The sequence below is a fragment of the Cryptomeria japonica genome, chromosome 6, assembly GCF_030272615.1.
Source record: "Cryptomeria japonica chromosome 6, Sugi_1.0, whole genome shotgun sequence".
NCBI lineage: Eukaryota > Viridiplantae > Streptophyta > Pinopsida > Cupressales > Cupressaceae > Cryptomeria > Cryptomeria japonica.
The window spans coordinates 188,754,777-188,781,621 of record NC_081410.1 but is presented as its reverse complement, the minus strand read 5'-3'; the positions used below and the strand labels follow the sequence as shown (position 1 = coordinate 188,781,621).

Below are 26,845 nucleotides of genomic sequence, written 5' to 3'. Positions count from 1 at the left end.
ACCAAGGAAAACATCATTAGCAATCCTTAAATTTTATCATCCTAGAGGGTTATGTTGACATCCTACTACCATGCAATGATGTGCTTATTAGCTCAATAGAGATCATAGCAATAGGTTAGTCCTTGGCCTAATGACAATTTTTAGGTTCATGCATGCACCAATACTACTGCAATAATTCATTTGTTTTTCTATTTTCAGTCGTGTTTAACCTTATTCAAGACACTTCTAGGGAAGCCCCCCTAGGTCTAGTTGAACCCAACGTAGGTGGCCTTACCCACTTGAACAAATTGATCCAATGTTGCCTTGCCTAATCAAAGGTTGAATTCTTTGCCCTAAGTTTGACACCCCTAGCACTTAGGAAGAGGCCTACCATTAGGGATTTGGGACCTACAACTCTGAACACCAACATACTACTAGAGAAACCCTCAAAAGCGCAAAAAAATCCAACAACAATGCACACTTCCTCCTCATGCCACTAATCCATAATCATACATGTTTTACAATGCCTCAACGGGCTTTTATAATACATCTGTAGACTGTCCTAAAGAAAACGTGACCTAAAGCGCTCTCCTACTACAGCAACAAACATAAGGACTACAACCTCCATAAAATAGAGAGGACTAAAACCAACAACTCCAAATGACAAACTCACAAAACCTCTACATTACAAATGAGAGAAACTTAATACAAGGCATGATATCCAACATACCCTCTTGGCATCCATGGAGCCCAATCACACATTTGGAGCTTCAATAGTATCTACAACTTGTCTCTATGTAAAGAAAACTATTACAACATGCAATGGTCTTATGTTAGACTAAAACCAACAATAGAATGAGAATCCCCTAACTTCTAGGCATGAATTCCTACTTAAAACCTTCCTTTCACCAAAGGGAAGACCAAAAGGAAGAAAAACCAAAATGTCACATGTTTTGGAACCCCAAAAGTCACTCTTTTGGGTGTTTTTAAGTAAAACGTGTATTTTTCGTCTTTCATATGCTTTTGTTGTGTTTGGCAACATGTGTGATGTCTATTTACCATTTAGGATGATTATACATCCTTAATAAGCTGCCAGAATAACCCAACAATTATTTAAGTGGGTTAAAAAAACATCATGTGAACTTCAACAATTTCGCAACTTTAGCAGCCACTTCAACAACCTCTTGGAGCCAATCTTTTGCATGCGAACTCAAAATGCAAAATCAATTTTTTAAAATCGCTTAAAATTCCAAGAGGAATATGAATATGACAAAATAATCAACCTTTGACTCCCTTTGACCACTATTTTCTACCCTGCTATAGAATTGCACACTTATGACGTAACCCCAATAGTCCAAATGTCAAAAACAAATCCAAACAACTTGAGCAATTCTGAATCACCTCTCCCTAACCAAAGCTTTTGGTCCCCAAAAACTCACCAACTAAGATTAAACTGAAGAACTCTCAACTCAAGAATCCTCCAAAATGTGACTTGGCAACACCCAACTCCATCCATTCCCCAAAATGGTGAGCCCAATGACCTTCCCCTTAACTGACCCAGGCAACACGTGAGCAAAAATTGAAAAAGACAGCCATCAACACAAATATAACTTTTGGCCTCAAAAGCAACCCAGGAATCAGACATATCATCTTTCTCTCTTGTTCCCACCGCCCCTTCTGAGTATTCAACCCTGCACATTTCACTTTCCAGCTTCTCTAGTCTTCAGCAAACTGCTCCAATATCAGAAGATGCAACAAATCTTGCCCTTCTCAAAGAGGAAACAAAATGTGATAACACAACATTGCATGAACAAGTATAAACACTGCCCAATCTTGGGTCTATGCAGACTTGCAAAATCACATGCAAGTAACAACCTCAACAAAAGAAAAGAGAGCGCAAATGAGAGTGCCTCAAAATGGCATGGCCCAACAAAAACCTAAGGTAGCACAGACCAAGAGTGCCAAATATACCTCCTTCAATGGATCACCAGCTGTCCACCTTGGAAGACTCTTCAAACCATTAGCATGCCAAACTTGCTTTCAAACCCTGTTGCCCACACAATACAGATTTGGAAACATCTATGCAACTCCTAGCCATCAGTGCATGTGACATCAAAACAAACCTGCATTTTAGCAACAAACTCTAAATTTCTTGCACACAGTAAACTATTAAGAAATTCCAAGCAAAAACTTACTCTGATATTTCCTCCCTCAAGGAAGAACCAGCTAATACCACTTCACCAACAGGATGACTGGCTCGACTGAACCAGATCCAATACCACTTGATACATAAAAAGAGGCAACTATGTTGCACTCCAACACCAACAAAATGGGTTTAAATGGTGAAGCTCTCAAACTACCTCAATCCTGTAGTAATAGTGGATGCCAATCTTTATGGCATGTGCAATAAGAAACTTTGATGAACATGCACAAATAAAATAAATATTGCAACACACAAATATTGCTAGAGAAACCCTGAAAATTGGCAGACAACTCCAACAAGAGCAAGCAAATTGCTCTTTATGCCACTAACCCATAGTCATACATGTTTTACAATGTCTCAACTGATCTTACAATAAATCCATTGACTATCCTGCAGAGAACATGACCTGCAGCACACTCTTACTAAAGCAGCAAACATAAGGACTACAACCTCTATAAAAGAGGATTAAAACCCTCAATCCTATGTGGGAACAATGGATGATGATAAGTGGGAAACAACCATCACAAAAACAATACAACTCCTCGATGAAGAACAACACTTGGGACTTGGTACCTTATTTGAAGGGAAATGATGTGGTGAAGCACAAGCAGCCCTACAAGATCGAGTTCACTTCAGATGGACCAATTGAGAGGTACAAGGAAAGCTTGTGGCAAAGGATTTGCTTTGAATGAAAATATAACTTTTGAGAAACATGCTCAAGATTGTTTGCATGCATAGAGCTTTTTTCTCTTGCAGCAAAATTTAGACTAGATGCACACTTGACGGATGTGAAGAGTGCACTTGTCACTAGTGGTCTTCAGGAGGGGGAATCCAAATGGAACAACTACAAGAGTTTGTTCAACATGATTCCAATCTAATGTGTAGGTTTCAAATGTCACCATATGGCTTGAAACAAGCTCCTTGAGCCTGATATGAGAAAATGATATGTTTTTCCTTTAAGAAGGCTTCAACAAATGAGAGGCAGATCACAATTTCTATGAAATATGTAGATGCATGTTGATGCTAGAAATAGGCCATTTCAGGATAATCCTTAAAACTTTGGAATATTAATTATTAATAAATCCTCATTTAAAGGATGTATGCACAAAGGGTTTTTCACACATAAAGCAATGTAATATCTATATTTAGGAAAAGCATGTGCATAGGCTTGCTTGCAGGCAAAGAAATGAAATATCTATATTTAGGAAAGGCATGATCATAGGCTTGCTTGCACATGAAAAAATGTGCTTAAAGATAACTTCTATAAAAGTCATTACTGCAATAATAGGAGGGTCTTAATCTATACAAGCATGCCTCTTCTACATATGAGAGACTGTACAATAGACGAATGAGAGAAATCAGTCCATATCATGTAACATGCTTAGGTGAATGAGAAAAGGAGGTAGGCTAAAGATCAGCTGCCCTCTTACTCTAGAGTAAGGGTAGCTATATAAATGTAACCATTGTTCTATTGTGAACAAAGAGGCTTTGATAAGTGGGAAACAACCTCTATAAACAAAAATTAGAACCCTCAATTCTAAGTGGGAACAATGCATGATGATAACTAGGAAACAACCATCGCAAAAGCAATATGACTCTTTGATGAAGAACAATATTTGGGACTTGGTGCCCGCACAAGAAGCGGAGTAGGCTTGGACTGTGGGTTTGCTCCCCATTGGTCTCAGATTCGACTCCGAGGCCCGGGCTTACCCGATTCACAAGGTTTGCAGGCCATTGCATGCATCCCCAGGTGAACTAGTCTCGCCTTTGCTCGCCCCTTCCTCGATACCAACCTGGCAGTGAATAAGTCCTTGGTTTGGTGATTGGGCACTGGGCAGGGACGTGGGGATGCCCTTGGGTTAGCAAAAAAACCAAAAAAAATTGAGACTTGGTACCTTAATTGAAGGGAAATGATGTGGTGAAGCACAAGCAGCCCTACAAGATCAAGTTCACTATAGATGGACCCATTGAGAGGTACAAGGAAAGCTTGTGGCAAAGGATTTTCTTTGAATGAATGTATTGACTTTTGAGAAGAATGCTCAAGATTGTTTGCATGCATAGAGTTTTTTTCTTTTGCAGAAAAATTTAGACTAGATGCACACTTGATGGATGCGAAGAGTGCTTTGTCACTAGTGATCTTCAGGGGGGAATCCAAATGGAACAACTACAAGAGTTTGTTCAACAAGATGATTCTAATCTAGTGTGTAGGTTTCAAATGTCAATATATGGGTTCAAACAAGCTCCTTGAGCCTGATATGAGAAAATGATAGGTTTTTCATTTAAGAAGTCTTCAACAAACGAAAGGCAGATCGCAATTTGTATGAAAAATGTAGGTGTGTTGATGCTAGAAATAGGCGATTTCAAGTAAACATATATCATTATGACTTTTGAATATTAATTATTAATTTATAATTTTTTTCTAGGTTTAGAGGATGTATGCACAAAAGGTTGCTTGAACGTAAAGCAATGTAGTATCTATACTTAGGGAAAGCATGTTCATAGGCTTTCTTGCACATGAAACAATGTACTTAAAGAGAATTCTATAACTCATTATTGTAATAATAGGAGGGTCTTAATCTATATAAGCATGTCTCTTCTACATATTAGCAGACAGTATAATAGAAGAATGAGAGAAATCAGTCCATATCATGTAACAGGTTTAGGTGAACGAGCAAAGGAGGTGGTGTAAGAGATCAGCTACCCCCTTACCCTTGAGCAAGGGTGGCTATATAAATGTAACCATTGTTCTAATGTGAACAAAGAAGCTTTGAGTGTTGTGTTAATTACATGTACTGTTGGTATTCAATTAGTTACACATATTCTTTAATCTATACTAATTTACAGGTTTGAACCTACATAGTTGAACTCAATATTGGGCCTCTTAGATCCATTGTGCACCTCGAACAAGAAGAGAAGAATGGTAATAGGGCCACCACTAAACTTGAAAGCGATTTCAAACCTTAATGGAAGAAAAGATAAAGAAGGCCAAAAGACAGGACTAGATTCAAGAAGAATCTAAGACTATTATTCCCCTATTGATAAAAATATTCATGAAGTAAAGGTTGCTGATTTTCAGTTTTCTAAAACTAATCTTTAACCTACCAACAAAAGAGGGAGAATTGGTTTATTATGTTTGGCCACTGAAAATGCAGGGGAAATGATAGAAAAGATGGTGAGATGAAGGTAAAATTTAAAGCAAAAATAAGAGTTTAAAGTATATATAGCTCATCTTGTAAATCTAGTGTCAAAAGCAGGAACAAGCCCACCGCCAATACTAGAAGAGGAACCACAAAGGCAACAACTTGATGAGTTGGTGTCACATGGGAGATTGGCTCAACAATGGATTGGGAATTTGTGTACAGGTGGCTTGACAACAGCTATGATTTGTTCAGTTCACTAACACAGATTCGAGACACCATTCAAAGCTCTATTGAGTTAGAATGTTCCATGGCAACCAGTATTTCAACATGTAGCAGTGTTTTGACCAGCTTAGAGCCCATGGCGTTTTCGGGTGTTGATGAGTTGATGAGACTGAAGGTGATAGCTGATCCAGAAAGTAATCAAATTCCAAAATGGATTGCCAATTGTCAAGTGTTATTTGAATTGCAAAAGTCCACTCTTGACACAATTTAGAAGAACATAGAGAAGATGATTGTAGAACAAGATTTTATCTTTTAGTGCACTTTTGCCTTTTGCATTTACTGAGGATAAGCATGATGCACAATTTTAATTGGTCAATCCTGACTCGATTAAGAGGATCAGCCTTCAATATTGACACTAAAGATAAATTGATAAATGTTCTGTATTGAGAATTACAACATACAAGCTCAACAAGTATCAAATATTGTACATGAGCAACATAAGTTTCTTGCAATGATAGTTGGATTGGGAAGATTCAACTCAGAAATCTCCAATCACTGAAATTTGAGAATTTCTGGATAAAGTTCAACTGGCAAGAGAAAAGAATACTCTATCACCAAAATCTCCAGATCATTCAAATGATTCAAATTAAGATACAAAGAGAGAGGTTGATGATGTAGATTAGTTATTTATAGCTACTTTCCATTTTTTATCCGTACTTATTTTTGAGCAAAAATGCAAGCCTATTTTTGGCAATTGTCTAAAGAAGTGTTTTATTTCCTTAGTTCAGGAGATTAGGATGAAAAAATTTCCTTAAAAACAGCTTTATTACATTAATTTATTATTTATTTTCCAGGTTTCCTTAATTTAGGAGATTGGGACAAAATTTGCTTTAAAAAGTTATTTTAGAGAGCTTATAAATAAGTACCTTGTGCACATAGAAAAAGGAGGAAGTTTCAAAAACTAAGGACTGTTTGACAGAAGTGTTTCAACCATGAAAATGACGAACCCTAGTCAAATCCATCGAGGATTTGAATCTTAATCCAATTTCAACATGTTTCATACCTGGAATCAGAAATGGTTTCCTGGTGAATTGGCAACATAGTGGAATATAAGAACAAAGTTCTGCCATTCTTACTATTCATTTTGTTTCTATAATATCATGCATTTGTTTACTGTTATGCTACATTCATAGAGTTTGCTATGTACACAACCAAATGACATAAGAACAAAGTTCTGCCATTCTTACTATTCATTTTGCTTCAATAAAATCATGCATTTGTTTACTGTTATGCTACATTCATAGCGTTTGCTATGCACACAACCAAATGATGGTACTCACCTTAGAATGCTTCAGGTGAGAACATTTGTATGCCAGCATGTGTAGGTAGAATATAAAATGTCCCATTCTAGAAAATTTCTTATTTTTTCTTTGAATTCTAAAATGATAATTGCATTTATATTTATAAAGTTAACTTAAATCAAAATCATGAATTTTATTATAATATCAATAATTCTGAAAATATTCTTATCTCAATTTTCTGTTATGTTTCTTCTTCCACCTTAAATATTTATCCTTAATTAGTAGACAAGTTATGGGTTTTTATCCACTAACTTGATAAGAGAAATTATTAAGTGTTTTTGTCCTTAAATTTCTTGATTTTTCCTTGGAAGGCTTACATCCTCTTTGATTGTAATTATTTACTTGTAAAGTCATTTCATAATTTCTTCCAATTGATGCCTTCTTCTCATGGAATGATCTCCCATATGTATCTTCTTTTTGAAAGAGTTACAACCTTTCTTACACCAACACTACTCTTGAAAACATAATTTAATTTTAATTAATTATTTTTGCTAGTGCTACTTTTTGGTATTTTATTTGGTGCCTCTTTTTTTATTTCCTAGTGTGGAGGCAGGAAAAGCGAGATTGGGTGACTAGGACCTAATCCCACTTTTCCCAACAAATTGGGAATACGAAAGAGCCTAGGGAGATAGCTCACTTTGGCTACTTCTTGTGAGAAAGAGAGAGCCAAGAGAGCCAAGGATTATCTCTTAGGGTTTCTATTCCTCTTGTTGCAAATGATAAGAAAAACTAGGGTTTGAAAGATCAACTAGGCTAAGAGATAAAGAATGAAGCATAAATGAACTCAAAATTGAACAAACCTACAAATCTAAAACTGAGATACTGAAAGCATGAAAGGGGGAGGATTTTGGATGTGTACCTGATGGTGCAAACTGAGCCAAACTAACCAAGACAAGGGTGCCACTCCACTGTCCCTGATGATCTGACAGAAAGCTACCACTGGGAGGATGCAATTATGATGTTCCGAGCTTCCACCTTGCCAAATTTCACCTGAAACTGGATGGACCAGAGTGCCCAGAGAGGACTAGGGTGCCCAGAAAGGACCAAGGTGCAGGACCAAGGCGCCCAAAGAGGACAAGGGCGCCCAGAGTGGACCAGGGCGCCACAACCCTGTCCTGGGCAAGACCAGGGCACCACGCCCCTGTCAAATTGATTTCTATTCAAATTTGATCTTCGGGACTGTGTTTGTGTGCTTTGTCGAACCTGAAAATTGCAACGACGATTGGATCCTATATCTGTACTTGCAACTGAAAACAGGGTTTTGGGTGGCTATATAGGGTTTTGCCTCAGTCAAACCCCTGTGTTGGTGATTTCCACCTCCACAAATAGCCGATTTGTATAGTAAAATAGTGTGTGCAGGAATCTTGTGTGTGTGCAAGACCCTAAAATGAAAGCAAACAATCTAGAGCAACCCTAAAGAGTAAACCCTAATTGCTTATAATTGACAAACTAAATGCTCTAAATCAATGATGCAAAGTGATCTAAAGCATGAATGTAAATATGCAAGTTGATGTAAAGAAGCTCATACAAAGACATGAAAATAACATGAAATCATACCAATCCCCAAGGGAGAGATATTGCCACAAGATCTCCTATTACTCTTCAATGTCTTCAAGGCTCCTAATTGATAATGAATGCTTGATGAAATGTTGTTGAATGTTGTTGAAGACTCCACATAGGCTTCTCTTTCACTACATAGAAAGCTCCTTGTGCTCCAAAAACCTGCTCTTAGATTCTTAGATAGATCCCCTAGATAGTTCTTAGTTCCCTTCAAATGAAGAAAGAGAGCTCTTATGTATGAAACCCTAGATCTTAATTTCGACTTAATTCAGCCTTTAGGCCGACCTAGGAATTGAATTTCCTACCAATCTTTTGGGGTTAAGCATTATAATATCATAGAATTGTACTCCCAAAATTTCGAGAAAAAAGTTGAGGACCATGTGCACTCCCGCCATGGTCCGACAAACTTTTCACCAAATTTTCAAGGTCGTTAGATATGATGATATTAGAGCGAATCCCAAAGTTACAACTGATTTTGAGGTGTTTTGATATGCAAAATCAGGCCTTAAAGGTCAAAATAAGACATAATTAGGGTTTATGATTAAATGACTTGTTGGAGGAATAAAATAAAAAGGGGCACACTTAGGGTAAAGGGCCCAATTTTATAATCTATGGAGTGATGAAATAGGACTTTAGATTTAATTAAATTAATTAATTAAATGCTTAAAGGGAAATAAGAAATGCAAGATGCAAGCACACTAAGGCGGGTGCTAAACTAAGTGTGAAATTATACCACCCTAGCAAGGGTGTACAATTTACGACACTACACCTAGTCATTGGAAATGGGCAGCTACGTATGCTGCAATCTAGATTTTAATTTCAACAAAGGCATGACAGTCCACCCTACTCAAGATTGCTTGTCCTCAAGCAATCACAAGTTAGGATGCACCTTAAGTTACCAATATCCCAAATCAACCTTGTAGATTTGTAATTCCTAGACATTGATTCTCCTTGTGATGTAATTAGCTTCTACTTTGACACTTTGGCATAATTAGGAATTGAAAAAATTAGTCTTGGTTAATTTCAACTTTGTACTACAATGATGTTCTTAGAGAATTGTTGTTACAATACTTGCCTCAACTAGACTACCAATGTAGTCCTTTAATATCATAAGGTCGATACCATCATCTAAAGCGTGAGGACAATTTATTGTCCAGTATTCTTCAAGCTTATGTATTGGTATTGCCCAATAACTCTCAACAACAAAACCAAGAGTTGGTAACTAGCAAGGTTCATATTTTAAGAAAATCTCTCTCGTCTCATAGAGAAAAAACAAAAAGGCATCTTCCAGTCCTACAATTCTTCCTTCCAACTCCAGCCTTTAAACATCGAACAAAAGACCATTTTCAATCATTTTCTCTTGTAATTCCCTATTTATATCGATGTGTTTTCCAAATTAATTTTTTCATGTCTTAGCTTTGTGCATATTTCTTCATGTCCTTGGCTCAATATTTTTGTTTCATTAAGCTCAATTTGTAGTTCCGCATTTTTTTCATCTAAATCCACCATACAAGACTCCCATATTCTTCGATCCTTGACCATCTTTGCTTTTAATTTCTTAGCCCCTTTATTGCATTTTCTTAATTCATTTTTATCAAGGATCCTAAGCAATGAATACAAGCTCTTGATTGTTATTGTGCTAACATCCAAAATGATAGCAAAATGTTGCATCTTCCGTCATGATGAATTATGAGTGTGTTGTGAATACTAGGATCCTACTCCTTTGTGCAAAGCTGATTTTGTATTTGAGTAAAGGGATCTAGGTATCCTTCATTGCAGGTTATATCTTTCACTTTAAATAGCATCAAGCTCTTTGAGGTGACTATATCCATTTTAACTTCAAGTGTTATGGGATGACAACATGGTGAATGCATCCATTGTTCTTCAATGTCCATGTTGGTCTCTCCAAGAGGTAAACCAAAAGCCTTATTCTCGTGACTCCAAACAAACCCACCAACAAGCTTATCGGTTTTGGAACAAGGGAGTTCAAATGTTCCCTAGTCAACTTCCTGGTAGTCGGTATGTATTTATCTTAGACAAATCATTCCTCACAACAGCATTACTAATATGTTGCACATCATCATCATGTGATCCAATTGTTTCCATACGTTGCAAACCATTTTTATGCCGATCAATTACTTCCATAAATAAAAATTGTATCGATGTTTCTTGGACATCATTGCAATTATTGACACATCTACAACACATAATATTTGCTCTTCTTCTTCTTTGGTTTTTAGCAACTTCTTGTGATTCTGATTCTGGCTTCTCTTCTGCAGTAATTAATGGTTCTCTTGGATCTTGCTCCTTGATCTCCTCCTTGGCCGTTTCTCTTACGTATTCATATAGATCTCTTTTGTTGGGATAATGGTTCCTGAGTGCCCCCAAGTACTCATCAAGGGAAACACTAGCTTTGAAATCTTCTGACAACCTTTGGTACTTGTCAATAATTTTGGGGGCCTCAAGTTTGTAAAATAATTTTAGAATAGGATCCATGTCATCTTCCTTTCACAGACTTTCAAATCTCTTTGGTTAGAATGCATCTGTCATTTTAGCTTTACCCCGCAGGCTAGCAAGATTGCTGCTCTAATACCATTTGCAATGTCCCATTTTAGAACATTTCTTATTTTTGCCTCGAAACATTATTTTAAATTCTAAAATGATAATTGCATTATATATTTTTAAGTATAACTTAAATCAAAATCATGAATTTTATTATTATATTCAACAATTCTAAAAATAATCTTATCTTGATTTTCTGCTATGTTTCTTCTTCCAATTTGCAGCTATTTCCTTGGATGTTTGTCCTTGACAACTACACAAGATGTGAATTTTTGTCCAATAACTTGATAGGAGAAATTAAGAGTTTTCGTCCTTAAACCTCCTGATTTTTCCTTGGAAGGTTTACGTCCTCTTTGGTTGTAATTATTTACTTGTAAAGCCACTTCGTATTTTCTTCCAATTGATACCTTCTTCTCATGGAATGATCTTCCATATGTATCTTCATTTTGAAAGAGTCGCAACCTTTCTTACACCAACACCGCTGTTGAAAACATAATTCAATTTTAATTAATTACTTTTGCTAGTACTATCTAAATATTGCTAGCGCTACTTTTTAGTATTTTAATTGGCACCTCTATTTAATTGCCTAGTGGCTGGAAATGGGCAGCTATGTATGCTGCGATCTAGATTTGAATTTTGGCGGGGGCATGACAGAATATTAACTTAACCATAGTCTTCAGCTCACAAATACCATATGATTTAACACCAAATGTCAACGAAACACTAAATTTCAAACACTGTTGAGCTTAGAACAACTACTCAAACACAAATATCTTGATAAGGCAAATGATTTTTCCGTTCTTTCATTCTATTAGCTACATAAACAACCAGCATGCACTATGGTCTTATGATTGACTAGATCGCTTATGTTGAGGATTTTATTTATGATGAACCAACCTCTTCCTTTTGCTACTGTCCCATAAACAACGGGACAATATCTAACTATTAGAACCTGCAACTGACATATTGAGGTCTCCTCAGTAAATCAAGTGAGGGAAAATGTTCAGCATTTGATTTCTGTAAATGAATTTTGTCTACAGTTGTTTGCTATGCATTCACATTCAAACTAGCCCCTTTAACCCGTTGGGAGATGTTTTCTAGTCTGCCACCCACATGCTAGGTCACATTAACCATGTTACCTTCCTTCAAGCCCACACGAGTAGCGGAGTTGGCTTGGGCCGTGGGTTTGCTCCCCATTGGTCTCAATTTCGACTCCAAGGCTCGGGTTCGCCCGATGCATGAGGCTTGCAGACGGCTGCGTACATCCCTAGAGGACTAGTTTCACCTCAGCTCGCCCCTTCCTGACCCCAAGTTGGCAGTAAGTAAGTCCAAGGTAAGGCGGGTTGGGCACTAGGCTGGGTCGCGGGGATACCTCTAGAGAAAAAAAAAGAAAAAAACATATTACCCTTCCAGTAAATTTCAGCAAAAGAAAAAACAGTTATTGTTCTACAAGGAAAATAGCATTGATAATGTATGGAACCTAATAAGATTAACATTTAAGCGAGATAACATCACATCTTCTAGTTCTGACTAAATTAGTTCCATGCAGATAAATACTCATTCTGAAACTTTTCATGCAGCTATCTCCAAAAAATAGTGTACAGGGATGGCAGTATATTTAAACTGAGAGTATTTTGGTTTGGATGCTAGTTGAAACAGCAGTGTACATTCTTGATTATAAGAATGTATCTTGTCAATGTGGTTGGGAGTAAGACAAGAGTAAGACAATTCAATTGAAAAGAAAAATTAGCATAATTTAGGAGAAAGTCCTTTCGTTGCAAATTTTTTAAGCAATTCAGCATATAAACAGTGCACTAGACGGAAAAACTTTGTTATTCATTAAAAGGCAAGGGAAAAGGGAAGGCTTATTAGTATGGATCTAATGTACATGTTCATCTAATAAATCGTAGAAGAGAATTCTACCTTTAGCTCGGATGGTGCAGGATGCCATTCTGGAGGTCCACTCTCAGTAAGGAGGCCCATTGAAAAAGGAGAAGCAGTGATAACTCCAACACCCTTGCTCTTCAAGTAAGGTAACAAATCCTCTAGAGAAGAGTCATTAATACTATAGTGACAGTATGATAGAATCACGTCCACTGAACCAGGTGGGACTCGGTCTAGCACATAGGGAAAAATATTCAAAGGGAGTCCTGTAATGCCAATGTATCGAATCTTTCCAGTTTCTTTTATCTTTTGAAGAGCAGGAATAGTCTCATTCACAATCTGCGTAGACAAAGCTCCATATGTTAAAGATCATTATGTCCAGTTTGGGGTTTCGGATCACAGATTGCATATTAACAGAGACTTTCTACTTGAACGTTTGCTACACTTAAAAAACCGTAATTTTTTTTTTTTGTTCCATCAAGTACGAATACAATGAAGTTGAACAAATACTAGACATAAATACCTGATCCAATGATCCAAACTCAATGTCATGGCACTGCAAGATGTCCACATAGTCAAGGTTCAACCTTGCCAAGCTCTCGTCAATGCTTTGGGTTACTCGTTGAGCACTGAAATCAAAGCCTTCTTTATAACGTCCGCACTTTGTTGAAACTACATACCGGTCTCTGGGTATTGTAAGTGTCTTCAAGGCTTTTCCCAGAACCTGTTCAGATAAAGTGCTTCCATAGTATCTGCAACAAGGTCAGAATCAATTCATAAACTGAAGCAATTCTTTTATACCAGAAAACCCTATTTTCAGAAACTACAGGAAGCTCGGGCATTCACCGCTTAGAACTGAAAAACAACTGGCAAATTCATCTAACACTTAAAAATAAAGTAAAGCGTTGATCTTCTGATAATAGAAGAAAACCAAAAACAACAGCTGCATTGGTCCATTTTCCACTTTAATCTAACTGAAATGAAGAAATTAATTAGGTTTGTCAATCAGGCTGTGCTGCACAGTTGAGGTTGACTTGAATGCTAGGTACCATCTGCGGCTGCTAGCTCCTAATGTGTAAAAGGATAAGACCATTGCAAGTGCTGCTAGATTTCAGTGGAGTACTCGCTCCTCAGACCTTTAAAGGCATGTAAATCTAAATAAAATACAGTTTCTCGGGCAGCTTATAAGGGGTGTGTTTCCACATCCTTCCTAACAAAAAGGTAATTCAACAAAAATCTATTCGCCAATTGGACCCCAAATAACCCCAACTACCATTAGAGCCCAAGGTACTGGGCTCTACTGTCCTAACAACTATTCTGAGACTGACATATTTCGGTCACTGCTAAAAGGTTCAACAAAATGCAACTACAGAGTAAAGTAAAGACAACAAAACAGCCGCGCTAATCCACATTCTATTCGGATTAAACAGGGGTAAAAGGAAGAAAAGCTTCAGATCCTTTTCTCGCTAGAATCCAACTTTATGACTTTCTATTGGCTGATCAATTTTCACATTGAACACCCACGAAATCAATCAACCAGAATAACATTTTTAAGAATTCACAAAAAAGCTTCAATCCAAGTAAAGTAGAACCACAATAGTACTCAAAACAGAACAACTGTCTGGCCAACTCAGTAAGACCAATAATCTTTTGAGTTGATCAATTTACTATTAAATTCAGATAAAAAAAATTAAGTGGCCGTTAGTGATAATCTTTTGGGTAATATCCATTTACCATAGAAAGCAAAAAAGGAAATGAACTGAGAAATTATGACATTTGGAGAAGGGTGTTAGTAACTAACGGTGAAGTATCAAAGAAGTTGATTCCCAGGCGTACAGCTTCATTTACTGAAGCAATGGCATCTTCTTCTTTCACGGTCCCAAATACATTTCCCAGAGGAGATGCTCCAAATCCCAAAGAACTCACCTTTAGTCCAGTGTAGCCCAACTCTCTCATCCCAAGGCCTGCCATTGTTAAGTCAATTCTCAATTTTCAGACGGGATCATGTCACTTATATAGCATGCTTCATTTTGTGTTTGCTGTTCTCAGCCTCCTTAAAACGTCCCTCCTGACGTTTATATTTATGGCTATTGTTTATGGGAAGCATGAACCACAACTTTGGTTGTTTATTCTGGACGGACCGATTTCTCTCTCTCAAGGTAAAAAACCATGCATCATGCTGTTTTTAGAAGAAAATGACTGTTTAACTAACATACCTATATCAAATTTCAAAATATTTAATAAAATATTATTAAATCTTTAAGAATAATGAAGTAGAAATTTGAGGTAGATCTTAATCATTTCATTTAAATTGTAGGACAATTATATAAAGTCTATGGGAGAGTGGAGCTTGATATATTTCTTCTCTCATCTCATTTTTCCTTAAATAATTTTCAAAAGAAGTTCTTGTTACATCATTTATGTAGCTATCCATGCTATAATCTTTGTGCTTTAAAATAAAGCGCTTTCAATTTTCTTCATCATACAAAAGATACACTCTCTCTTCCCAAACCTCTTTTGACCTTTTCCACCTTCATGTACAAATTTTCTCTTCCCACACCTCTTTTGGCCTTTTCCATCTTCATGTTTCATATGGATTATTGGCATCTATGAAGGTCTTATGTTAACTGTCCACGTTGGGGTTTAATTCTTCAAGGCAATACTTTTCCAACTCCCTTACTCCACATAACCTTGCAAAACTTTCCAACCACATAAGCCTTTATTTTTTTATTATTTTTAGGACATACATTCAAATAAATGTGTCACTTGCTCATCCACTTACAATTTTGTATTTTGTTTCATCCATAACTTCTTTCTTTCACCCAAAACATCTTTAAAAACAACATTGGGTTAGTGATTTGTTTTCATGTGCTCTACCTTTTTTAAGATATCTCAAAAGATGCACCATAGTGATGGCTTCGATAGGAACCACACATGTTTTAGCCAAACTATCATGTTTAGTTTGAATTTGTTTGTAATTAATCACTTATGAATTCTATCTATTTGTATCCATTTAGTGTGAGAAGTACTAGTAGCTTATTTTGCACCCATAAAGCACCCTCTAAATTACCAAAAGCCTAAACAAAATTTGAATAGTTTTCCAATCTCATAGCTCTCTTCTTTGCATATATATTGAAGAGCGGAGAGTACCCTCCAATGTCATAACCCTCTCCAAAAACATTTGGAAAACTTATCATTATTCTTAATGCTATTATGCTAAATTAAAATAAATTTATGCTCTTAAACCAAGAAAGATAAAATTAAATTAAATCCATAAACTAATTAAATAAATAAAACTTGTGTGCAAAATCCATTTGAAATTGTGAAAGAAAAGAAAAGAGATCTAGCAAATTATTCCTTAGAAGTTTTTTAAAATCTTGAAAAAGAAAACTTAAATTATCTTATTTTTGAATTTGGAAATTAGATGATTTTAATTGGAATTGTATATTTTTTTAATATCTATTGGAAGTTACATAAATTAATTATGACACTTCCTATAGAAAAGAGTCAAGCTAATTTTGAAAATGGAATTTTATACACTAACTTTTTTGAAAAAGAGATTTTCCTTTTCTTTTGTCAAACAACATTTAATCTTTAAATTTATATTTTTTGCTTGAAAAAATTTAAGGACAACTTATTATGCCCTCTCTTTCTTGTATATTCTTCCTTCTTAACAATAAAAAATTTAAAATTGTGAAAGAAAAGAAAAGGCACATGGCAAATTATTTCTTAGAAAGTTTTTAAAATATTGACAAAGAATAAAACTAAAATTAGCTTATTTTCCTGTCATAAAAGATTAGAAGAGAATAAAACTAAAATTACTCTATTTTACTGCCATAAAAGACTGGAAGAAAGTAAAACTAAAATTAGCCTATTTTCCTGCAATGAAAGAGTGAAAGCTGAATAAAACTAAAATTAGCCTATATTTCTGCAATGAAAAAGTGGAAGCTATTTTTGAAAATAGAATTTTCAACAATTAATAACTTCTTTTGAAAATTTGATTTTTCCTTTTTCATATAAAAAGGAGTTGAAGGATGCATACAAAATAGACAAAAAAAAAGATCAAAAATTTGCTTCTCAAACAATATAATCTTTAAATTTATATTATTTAGGTTAAAATTTATAAGAACAATTTATCATGATCTATCTTTCTCTTTTAATTATTATTTTTAGCAATAAAAAATTCATCTTTTCAAGAATGCAATCATTAATTTGTTTATATTATTTTTTTTATTTTAAAAAAATTATAAAGTTAGATAATTTTTAAACAGTACCATCCTTTTGTTTTAAAAAATTCTAATAGTATTATGTTAAAAAAAAAATTAAAATTAATCATTATTTAAATGATGCACACAATTTTGAAAATTACACAACTCAAGTAGATTTTAAAATTTATATAATAAAATTATTCAAAAGATTTATTTAATACACACAATATTTTTTTTATGTAAATAACATTTATATAATAATAAATACGATTTAATATATATATATATATATATATATATATATATATATATATATATATATATATTGTAGGGAGGCCGCAAGCCCTTATACGGCTCAAAAGCCTTTTATAATTGCATTTAATTTTTTTTAAATATTAATATATATAATAATTATTATATAAATAATAAAATATTTAGGACCAATATGCGGAGAGACTTTTGTCAAATCTCTGAAAGGCTGGATCGCTTTTTGGTTTCTGAAAATTGGTTCAATTCGGGCCAGAATTTTGTTTCCTCGATTCTCCCCTTCACTGGTTCTGATCATTTCCCTATTTTGTTTACTATTTTTGAGGATAGGGCACCTAGGAAGTTACCTTTTAAGTTTGAACCAATGTGGTTTCGGGATCGTTCTTTCTTACCTTCATTAAAGCAATGGTGGTTGTCTGCCCCATTTTTTCCTGGGTCTCGGATGTTTCAGATTGTCAAGAAACTGGATTTTTTAAAGCATAAGATTAGGGATTGGAATGTGACACACTTTAAGAATATTTTTGGAGAAAAGGCCAAGATTCGGGAAGAAATTGAACAGCTTAATAAGAGCATTATTGCTTTAGGTATGTCCTCTCTTTTGTATGATAGGCTAAAGTTTTTGAATCTTCAATTGAGTGAGACCTTGGCTAGGGAAGAGTCTTATTGGAGGCAGAAGTCTAGGAACCTTTGGCTCTCCGAAGGGGATAGAAATACTAAGCTCTTCCATTCTTCTTCTAAGCTTAAGAGGCTTCGCAATCGAATTTCTTGTATTATCGATTCTAATGGTAATAGTCTGGTTGATGAGGATGATATTGCTTCTGAAGCCATTAGGTTCTTTAAATCATTGCTTACAGTTGAACCAGTTGCTGTAGATAATGATTTTGTGAATTTGATCCCCCCCATTAGTGTCTCAAGAAGATAATAAGATATTTATGGCTCCCTTTTTCATTAGCTAAACTGAAAGAGATAGTCTTTTCCATGCATCCGAAAAAGGCCCCGGGCCCGAATGGTTTTACAGCTCTATTTTTTCAGAAGTGTTGGGACTTTATAGGAAATGATATGTTGTTAGCCTTGGAGGAGTCCAAAAGAAATAGGTTGATATTGAGAGAGCTTAATACTACTCTTATTGCTATTATTCCGAAAGTGGACAATCCTAGCTCTTTTTCTAATTTTCATCCAATTGCTTTATGTACTACTTTAAATAAAAAAATTACTAAGGCAATTTCAGTTAGGCTTTCTAGGCTCCTTCCTCGGATCTTGGAACAGGGTGGATTTGTGCCTGGTCGGGAGACATTTGAAGGTGTGATTGTTGCTCATGAAATTCTGCACTCCATATCACAACAAAAGGTTTTGGTCATGATTCTTAAACTAGACATGTGTAAGGCTTATGATCGTGTTAATTGGCAATCCCTTGTGGTTGTTTTGTATCGTTTGGGGTTTTCGCGTTGTTGGGTCAAATGGGTGTTTTCATGCATATCTGATGCCCGCTTCTCAGTTTTGATTAATGGTTCCCCTTCAAGGTTTTTTGCTTCCTCCCGGGGACTTAGGCAAGGGGATCCCTTGTCCCCTTTTTTGTTTATTCTTTTGGCGGAAGCGTTAAGTAGGGCCATCTCTGATGCTACGACATCTGGTTTACGGTTAGGTGTCAGAGTTGATGGCCTTCTTTCTCCACAATCCCATTGTTTGTTTGTTGATGACACGCTTATGTTTGGGGCTGCTTCTTTGAGGGAAGCTAGAGTTATAAAGAAAATTATCTCTGACTATGCTGTTTTTTCTGGACAAAAGGTTAATAATCAAAAGTCCAAAGTATTCTTTGTTAATGTCTCCCCTCTAGTTAGGGATAGACTCATCTGCTTTTGGATTTTTCAAGTAGGGACTTTTTTGTGCATGTATTTTGGCATTCCTTTCTTTTTGGGCTCTGAAAGGACCTCCTTTTGGGATAAAGTTGTTCATTCGATAACTTCCAAAATTTCCTCCTAGAACCACAAGTGGCTTACAATGGCTGGTAAGATCCTTTTAATCAAATCAATTTTGAATGCTATCCCTACATATTTGATGTCTATTTTGCAGGCTCCCTCTCAAGTTATTAAGGACATGAAGGTTTCCCTTAGATCCTTCCTTTGGAATGATAACTTGGGAGGTAGAAAGAAGATCCCTCTTCTTGCTTGGGACAATATTTGTCGTCCCAAAGAGCTAGGGGGTGCGGGTATTTGTGATTTAGCTATTCAGAATAAGGCTTTGGGGGTGAAATTGGTGTGGAAGTTATATGCAGACCCTCTTAGCAAATGGGCTTCCATCATGCTTGCTAAGTATTTGAGGGGAGCTTCCAGAGAAAGGATTTTTACTGCTACATCTCTTCCGAAGGGCTCTGCATTCTGGAACTTTTTGGTATCTTGTAGGAGGGTTACTTTACCACATTTATCTTGGGTTATCCATAATGGGAAGAAGGCCCAATTTTGGGATGAAGTCTGGAATGTGCATCCTTCTCTTTCAGCTATCCGAGACTGGTCCCCTTTGCCTAGTATTTTATCGGATCTTTGGGGGCCTTTTGTTGCAGATTATTTTGACATTGTTTCCACATGTCCATGTTCAGTGGCTAAATGGAAGAATATTCCTCCCTTGCCTATTGATAACGATCTTAGACTTGCTTTTGTGGAAGAACTTCATAAAAGACCTCTTGTTTTTCTCAATAAGGAGGACTCCTTGGTCTAGATTAAGAATTCTTCAGGTGCATATTCAGTTAAAGATGGTTATAATTCTTTGGTTCAAATTTCTTCATCCTCTTGCTAGCCTACGAAGCTATTTTGGCATCCGGCTTGTCTTCCTAAGGTAGGGTCTTTTGCTTGGTTGGTAGTCCAGGATAAAGTCCTCACTGGGATGCGATTGGACAGGCTTGGGATTACAACAGTATTTCCTTGTGTTTTTTGTGGTTATTGTAAGGAATTCATGGACCATCTTTTCCTCCTCTGTCCATTTTCTTCTGAGTGTTGGTATTGGCTATTTGGCATGCTTGGTTGGTCTTCTGCTCTTTGTCCTAATCTATTTTTGCAATTCATGGCCTGGCCCTTGTTGTTCTCCTCTTCATTTTATTCATCTCTTTGGGTTGTGGGCCCATCATTGGTGATCTGGAATCTCTAGCTTGAAAGGAATTATAGGATTTTCAAACATAAATCTGCCACCCTGACTGATGTGATTCGTAAAATCCAAACCTCCATTTGTGAGGTGGTACTTTCTTTCATCCATAAAATTTTAGATCACCTCAGGTCTTTTTCTCATTGGGACAATTGGGTCACTTGGAAATGGTCTTTGCTTCATCTAATGCCTTTCCATGGGGCTATATCAGTTAGACTATCTTCTCTTGTTAAACGTAAGATGGCTAAATGGATCCCTCCCCCCTTCCCTTCATTCAAACTACAGTTTGATGGGGCTTCTAATGGGAATCCGGGAAGGTCTGGTATTGGAGCAGTTATTTTTTATCATTCTTCTAAGATCATCGAAGCCTTGGGAAAACACATTGGTCAGGGTACTAATAATGTGGCTGAGTTTCAGGCTTTATCACTTGTGCTTGATCTCACTATTTCATTGAATATTAAAGATATTGTTATTGAAGGAGAGTCAATGGTGGTTTTTTCAGGTGATTGTTGCCAAAAAATGTCTCTCTTGGCATTTGCAGTATTTTTTAGAACACATTCTTGTGCAATTAAAGTGTTTTTCCACTTTCTCTATCTCTCATTGTTTCAAGGAGATCAACGTCATTGCGGATTTCTTGGCGAATAAGGCTATTGCTGAGGGTGTTGATTTCCTAGAGGTTTCTCCTTCAGACATTCCAGTTTCGTGCATGAAGCTTCTTTCTTAGCAAGACCTCTTTTCAGAAACCTCCTTCATTTTCTATGCTTGATGTGGTTTTCTTTCGTAAGTGTCTGCAGTGAAGGTGTTGTTCTTCGGGACAATATCTTTGTTGTTGATATTTCCTGTTAGAATTTCCTCATGGAGTAGGGATATTGTTGTGGCTTCTCCTATCGGGTTGAGATCCTCTTTATGGTATTGTCTTCTCCCGTCTCCTTGCTTTGTGTAGTTTTTACTTCCATATATGGCTATAGGGGGGATGTTGTCATGCCTTATGGCAACATCTTTGTTGTAGCTATATTTGTCAGTATCTCCTCACTAAGTATGGAGGATGGAGGGGCAACTTTTGATTGGTTGGTATTTTTGGTTTTGGAGGGGCCTTTGTTTTGCTATCTGTCTGGTTGCGTGCTTGTTCATTGGGGATTTCCTTGTCGATGGGCATCTCGGTTTCCTTTTGATGGCATTCAGATTTTGTTTCGGGTACTGATTGGTATCGGCCTTCAACTCTACTCATTACATGCTAATCATTGTCTATTCGACAGTGGTATGTTAATTATATCTGTTTGATCATCTACATTTGTTAGCAATCATTTTACTTTGTGATCAGAAGTTGGTGCCTTTCTCGAGGGGCTTCGTATCATGATGAAATGAGTTGGTCCTTTCTTTGAATCATCTGGCATCGTGGTTGATCTTATATTTTGGGAGTTACAATTTAATTATTGGGGATGTTGTGAGGCATGAGTTTATTTCATCGTCTGTTGAGTAGCTTCTTACTCACTGATTTTTCTTATGATGGAAGGCTAATCATGATCCAATTGTCTCGTTCTCTGTTATATTCTTTGTGGCGTACAGATATGGCATCCATTTTGTCTTTGCATTTATTCTTACTAACACAAAATGCTCTATTTTTTATGGAGAGTTTTGGTCAAAATCGGTGGCTGGTGGCTTTTTCAGAGGAATTGGAAAGAGCAGTTAACATGGTGTTGCAGATGGTTTCTTATTCTGTTGTTATTTCTTTGGCTTTGGCTTTGGATTATTCTATGGATCGGTCTCATCTTGCTTCCTAAGGGTTTTCATCATCCTTCTTTGCTTTTTATCTGGATTGGCATATGTTTGCTCACCATATTTGTGATGGCAGGATCACTTATTCTTTGTTCTCTTCTGGCTTTGAGTTTTGTTCTCTTCAGAGCCTTGGACTCATGTGGTGTGTAGATAGGTTGGTTTTGGGGTGATGGCATTGGTTATGGTTGGACATCATTGGCTCCATTTTGAGATGTTCTCTTCTAGACTGGTTTTCACAGCTTCTTTTATATCTAATGCGGTTGGCTATGTATCTGGGGGGTTTATTTGGGGTGCCTATGGGCTTTTGTATTGGGTAGATAGGCTTATGTTCTCTTGAGCAATACTGAAAGGTTTTCTTACTGGTTCTTTCCCTTCAGTGCTCTTTGAACTAGACACCTGTAAAAAACTAAAGATTTAATATAATTTTAGTGGTTCCATCCACTTTTATCAAATATATATATATATATATTTAACATTAAAATTTTATGAATGTATTAATATAAATTTAAAATATATAAAAATTTAATGATTAAATTTAAATGGGTTATCCTCATAATGTGTTGGTTAAGTGGTAATGTTGTTGTTTTGACCACCAAGATTCAAATTCCCTTTGGACTATTAGACTATTGTGATTGCATATGAAAATAGGAACGCTATTTTATAATAATAATAACTAATCATAAATATGAATTTTTTATTTTGATATATATGTGTGTGTGTGTGTGTACATGTACATGTATATATACGTGTGTGTGTATGTGTGTGTGTATACATATACATATACATATGTATATATACATATACATATACATATGTATATGTACATATATATATATATATATCTATACATACATATGTATATGTATATATATATATATGTATATATACATATATATATATGTATATATACATATATATATATATGTATATATACATATACATATGTATAGATAGATATATGTATATATACATATATATGTATATGTACATATATATGTATATGTACATATATATATACATATATATGTATATGTACATATATATGTATATGTACATATATATGTATATGTATGTATACATATATATATCTATATATATATACACATATGTATATATATATACATATATATACACATGTGTATATATGTATATATATGTATATACATACACATGTGTATATATGTATATGTATATATATATACATATATGTATATATGTACACATATGTATGTATATATATATACATATGTATGTATATATATATGTGTATATATATATGTATGTGTGTGTGTATATACGTGTATATATACATATATGTGTATATATATATATACACATATCTATCTATACATATGTATATCTACATACATATATATATATATATATATATATATATATATATATATATATATATATATATATATATATATATATATATATATATATAGTATTGTATACACTTAAAAATGGTCTGAAGATAGTTAATTAAATACACATTTATTTGATTAATTCTCCTTCCCAATTAATTGAATTCACAAGCAATTTAATTAATTTCTCTATTCATCCGCTAGTAAATAAATCTACATGATTTATTTATATAGTTCATTTCATGTCCCCCTTTGATTAATTAATTCTAAATTAATTAATGTCCCCCCCATATAAATCAATTCTTCTAATCCCTAATTAAGATTAACAAACTCAAGTTTGTTGAGCTTAATTATCATTTTCCAATTATTTGAATTTCTAAATTCAAATGAGCACATGGCTCCTAACTTTTAACCATCCCCTAACCTAACCCATTCCACCTAATCCTGGGTTTAACTAACCCTCTCCTATCTTGCACATCCTAACCTCCCATGGTGTGGATATTCTCTCTTTGAGACACATGGCACTTTTGCCACATGTCTCCTCCCTTGGACACTTGCCCTCTCATGAGCAAGGCTCCTTGACACTTGTCACCACAAAGATGGCAAGTGTCCCTTCCTCCAACTCTTCTCCAACTTCCTCAATCTTGGCCCTTGATATCTTCATATCAGATATGGACCGTTGATTCCTGCCACCTTAGCTTTGGCCTTGGAATTCCTATAAACATCCCCATTTTGGAGCAATAAGATCCCATCTCATATCAATTTAGGCATTGTTACTATAGGCATATCCATCCCTTGCATTCATAGCTTTAGCATCATTACTATAGGCAATTTTCATTTCAATCATCTAGTAATTAGCATTTTAGATTAATCATAGCATGTTAATCTAGTTTCCTAAATCATGCATTTCATATCATCTCCATAGTCAATCATGATCAAATAGCTACTCAACTCTTGAGTTGCCACTTTGGAGGTCATTTCTTTGCTGAGAGCCCATCAATCCAACACCTTCAAGGTCATTAAGAATAGAGGAAAATGGGACATTTCAAGGAAGGCTTATGGTCTGCACTTCTAATCTAGTTTTAATTAAACTTTTCAATTACACTTTATTGTCTCATTATATGTGTATGCCTTCTATAGACCACGTTTTTAGCATCACATTAATTGGCGCCCACCATGGGGCCTAGCCCCTTTGATCTTTAACAAGTTTGCTTGCAGGAAATTTCATTGACAGGTTGATTAGCTCTTTTGGAGTGCAGATTAGCTCTCTTGGGCTCCCGAATAGCGTTCTTGGTCTCTATTGTGGCGTTCTGACACCTCAAATGACATTTTTAGGAGACTTCTCAACTTTGTTTTCATATTTTTCTGTACTTTAGCGCTTTTAGTCTGTACTTTAGCACTTTTGGTATGTATTGTGGCATTTTTGGCACATTTGTCATCTTTTTCAGTCTGTTTAACATCGTTTTTGGTGTGCAGAACAATGTTTCTGATGTGCAGGACAACGTTTATGGTGTGCAGAGCAACATTTCTGGTGTGCAGAGCAGTGTTCTTGGCACATATGATGGCGTTCTTGGTCAATTTGATGTTGTTTTCAGTTTTTTATTGATTTTGCAAATATATTGTATGTTGCATTCCTCATTTCTGCTTCTGGACTGTCACTTTCCTGAACCTAATTTGCAGATTGTTGGTTTTGCAAGTACTTATTTTGCTATGAAAGACCAGAGTCATAAACTATTTCGTCGTCAAAGAATGCAATATAAACTACTAATTTTGTTTGCAACTACAGGATTTTGCACTTATATTTGTTAAATTAGGCACATAGACTAATTACAATGGAAATGAACAAACATGTCTTATGTGTTTTGATGATAGGAGAGTATGCTCTCACCTTTCTTAGGTGATCAGAAAGACAAACTCATCATTTGCTTTCAATAGTGCATATCTTTAGCGGGCCTACCCTCCCGAGGAGCTAATAACTCTTAAAGCCCTTAAGGTCGGTGAGAGGGGAACGATGCAAGTGGGAACGACTAACGCCAAGTACTGCAACCCACTATAAAATAAACGTGATTTGATGAAAATCAAGTCAACGACAATGCTCGAGAATAGCTCTCCTACGTACCTTCAGGTATATCAAACCTTGGTTTTCAAGGCTGGGAGACCTCTTAATTGAGTTTATACCCTGACGTGCCGAACGAATCCCTTACTTGTTCCAAGTAAATTAGAAGCTACCCGGTTTACCTCCGAACATTATTAAATTCTTAGTGCATGGAAGGGGAAGAATCTCTCCTTAAGATACTCACCATATGTCCCTCTTGAGTGTATGTGTGAACTCCCCTTTTGAGACCTTATTGCTAGGTTTATAATGGGACTCCACTAGCTCTCGCAAAGGCAAAAACACAGGCGCCCTTTAGGGGGTGACAAGGCTATGTGAGCTGACAGGGTACCAAGTTATGGGCTAAGAACTAATAATGAAGCCAATCTCCTTAGGATAGACTAACTGATTTGTTTTCAATTGTTCAAAACCTGTGAAAACTTGGGCTTTCTTTAAAGCTTCTTGAACATACACTTTATGTGTCCTTTGAGACAAAAATACAATTTGAATTATGTGTTTGTAAGTCAAGTCAAGATATCATCCATTGAAATACAACAAAAATTGCAAACTCAAACTTTAAATTGTAAAATTCACAAGTTTCACAACAGATTAGCTCTTTAAGTCCAAACAGTCGCACCTACAGTCCAAACAGTCACACCTACAGTCCAAACAGTCGCACCTACGGTCCAAATAGTCGCATTTACAGTCCAAACAATTACATTCACAATCCAAACATTATCTCTTTTGGTCCAAAAATTAGCTCTTTCAGTCCAAACAGTCGCACCTACAGTCCAAACAGTCGCACCTACGGTCCAAACAGTCGCATTTTCAGTCCAAACATCAGCTCTCTTGGTGTGAATGTTAACTTTCTCATATTTCAACATTAACTGTCCAAGGTTGAGCACATTAGAGTTTCTGGTCTAAACAGCATAGTTCCTGGTCTAAACAATAGAGTTCCTGGTCTAAACAATAGAGTTCTTAGTCTAAAGCTCTCTTGGTCTAAAGGTCAGCTCCCTTGGTCTAATCAACAACTCTTGTGAGTTGCATGTCAAATTGCTCATGTTGCAGCATTAGATCTCCTAGTTTGTACTT

The 26,845-nt window shown here is 35.7% G+C and overlaps 2 protein-coding genes across 2 annotated transcripts in view; one reads left to right on the top strand and one right to left on the bottom strand.

The window, feature by feature from the left end:
* Positions 1 to 15,026, bottom strand: part of LOC131077623 (L-galactose dehydrogenase) — a 50,910-nt gene extending 35,884 nt beyond the window's left edge. Inside the window, exons 1-3 of the mRNA XM_058015156.2 lie at positions 14,713 to 15,026; positions 13,435 to 13,663; positions 12,951 to 13,250 (exon numbers count right to left, since the gene is read on the bottom strand). Of these exons, the coding sequence (XP_057871139.1) occupies positions 12,951 to 13,250; positions 13,435 to 13,663; positions 14,713 to 14,882 (699 nt within the window). The 5' untranslated portion in view covers positions 14,883 to 15,026. The remainder of the gene's footprint in view (positions 1 to 12,950; positions 13,251 to 13,434; positions 13,664 to 14,712) is intronic.
* A 5,732-nt stretch (positions 15,027 to 20,758) lies between these two features.
* On the top strand, positions 20,759 to 22,299 carry LOC131876565 (uncharacterized). Its single transcript, XM_059221998.1, has 2 exons — positions 20,759 to 21,020; positions 22,085 to 22,299. Exons 1-2 carry the CDS (start codon positions 20,759 to 20,761, stop codon positions 22,297 to 22,299), a joined length of 477 nt encoding a protein of 158 aa, XP_059077981.1.
* Positions 22,300 to 26,845: the final 4,546 nt, after the last annotated feature.

Coding starts and splice junctions, on each gene's coding strand:
- LOC131876565 (XM_059221998.1), top strand. CDS start 20,759: ATGGCTAAATGGATCCCTCCCCCCTTCCCTTCATTCAAACTACAGTTT. Junction 21,021..22,084: donor GTCAATGGTGGTTTTTTCAG/GTGATTGTTGCC, acceptor TGTGGCGTACAG/ATATGGCATCCATTTTGTCT.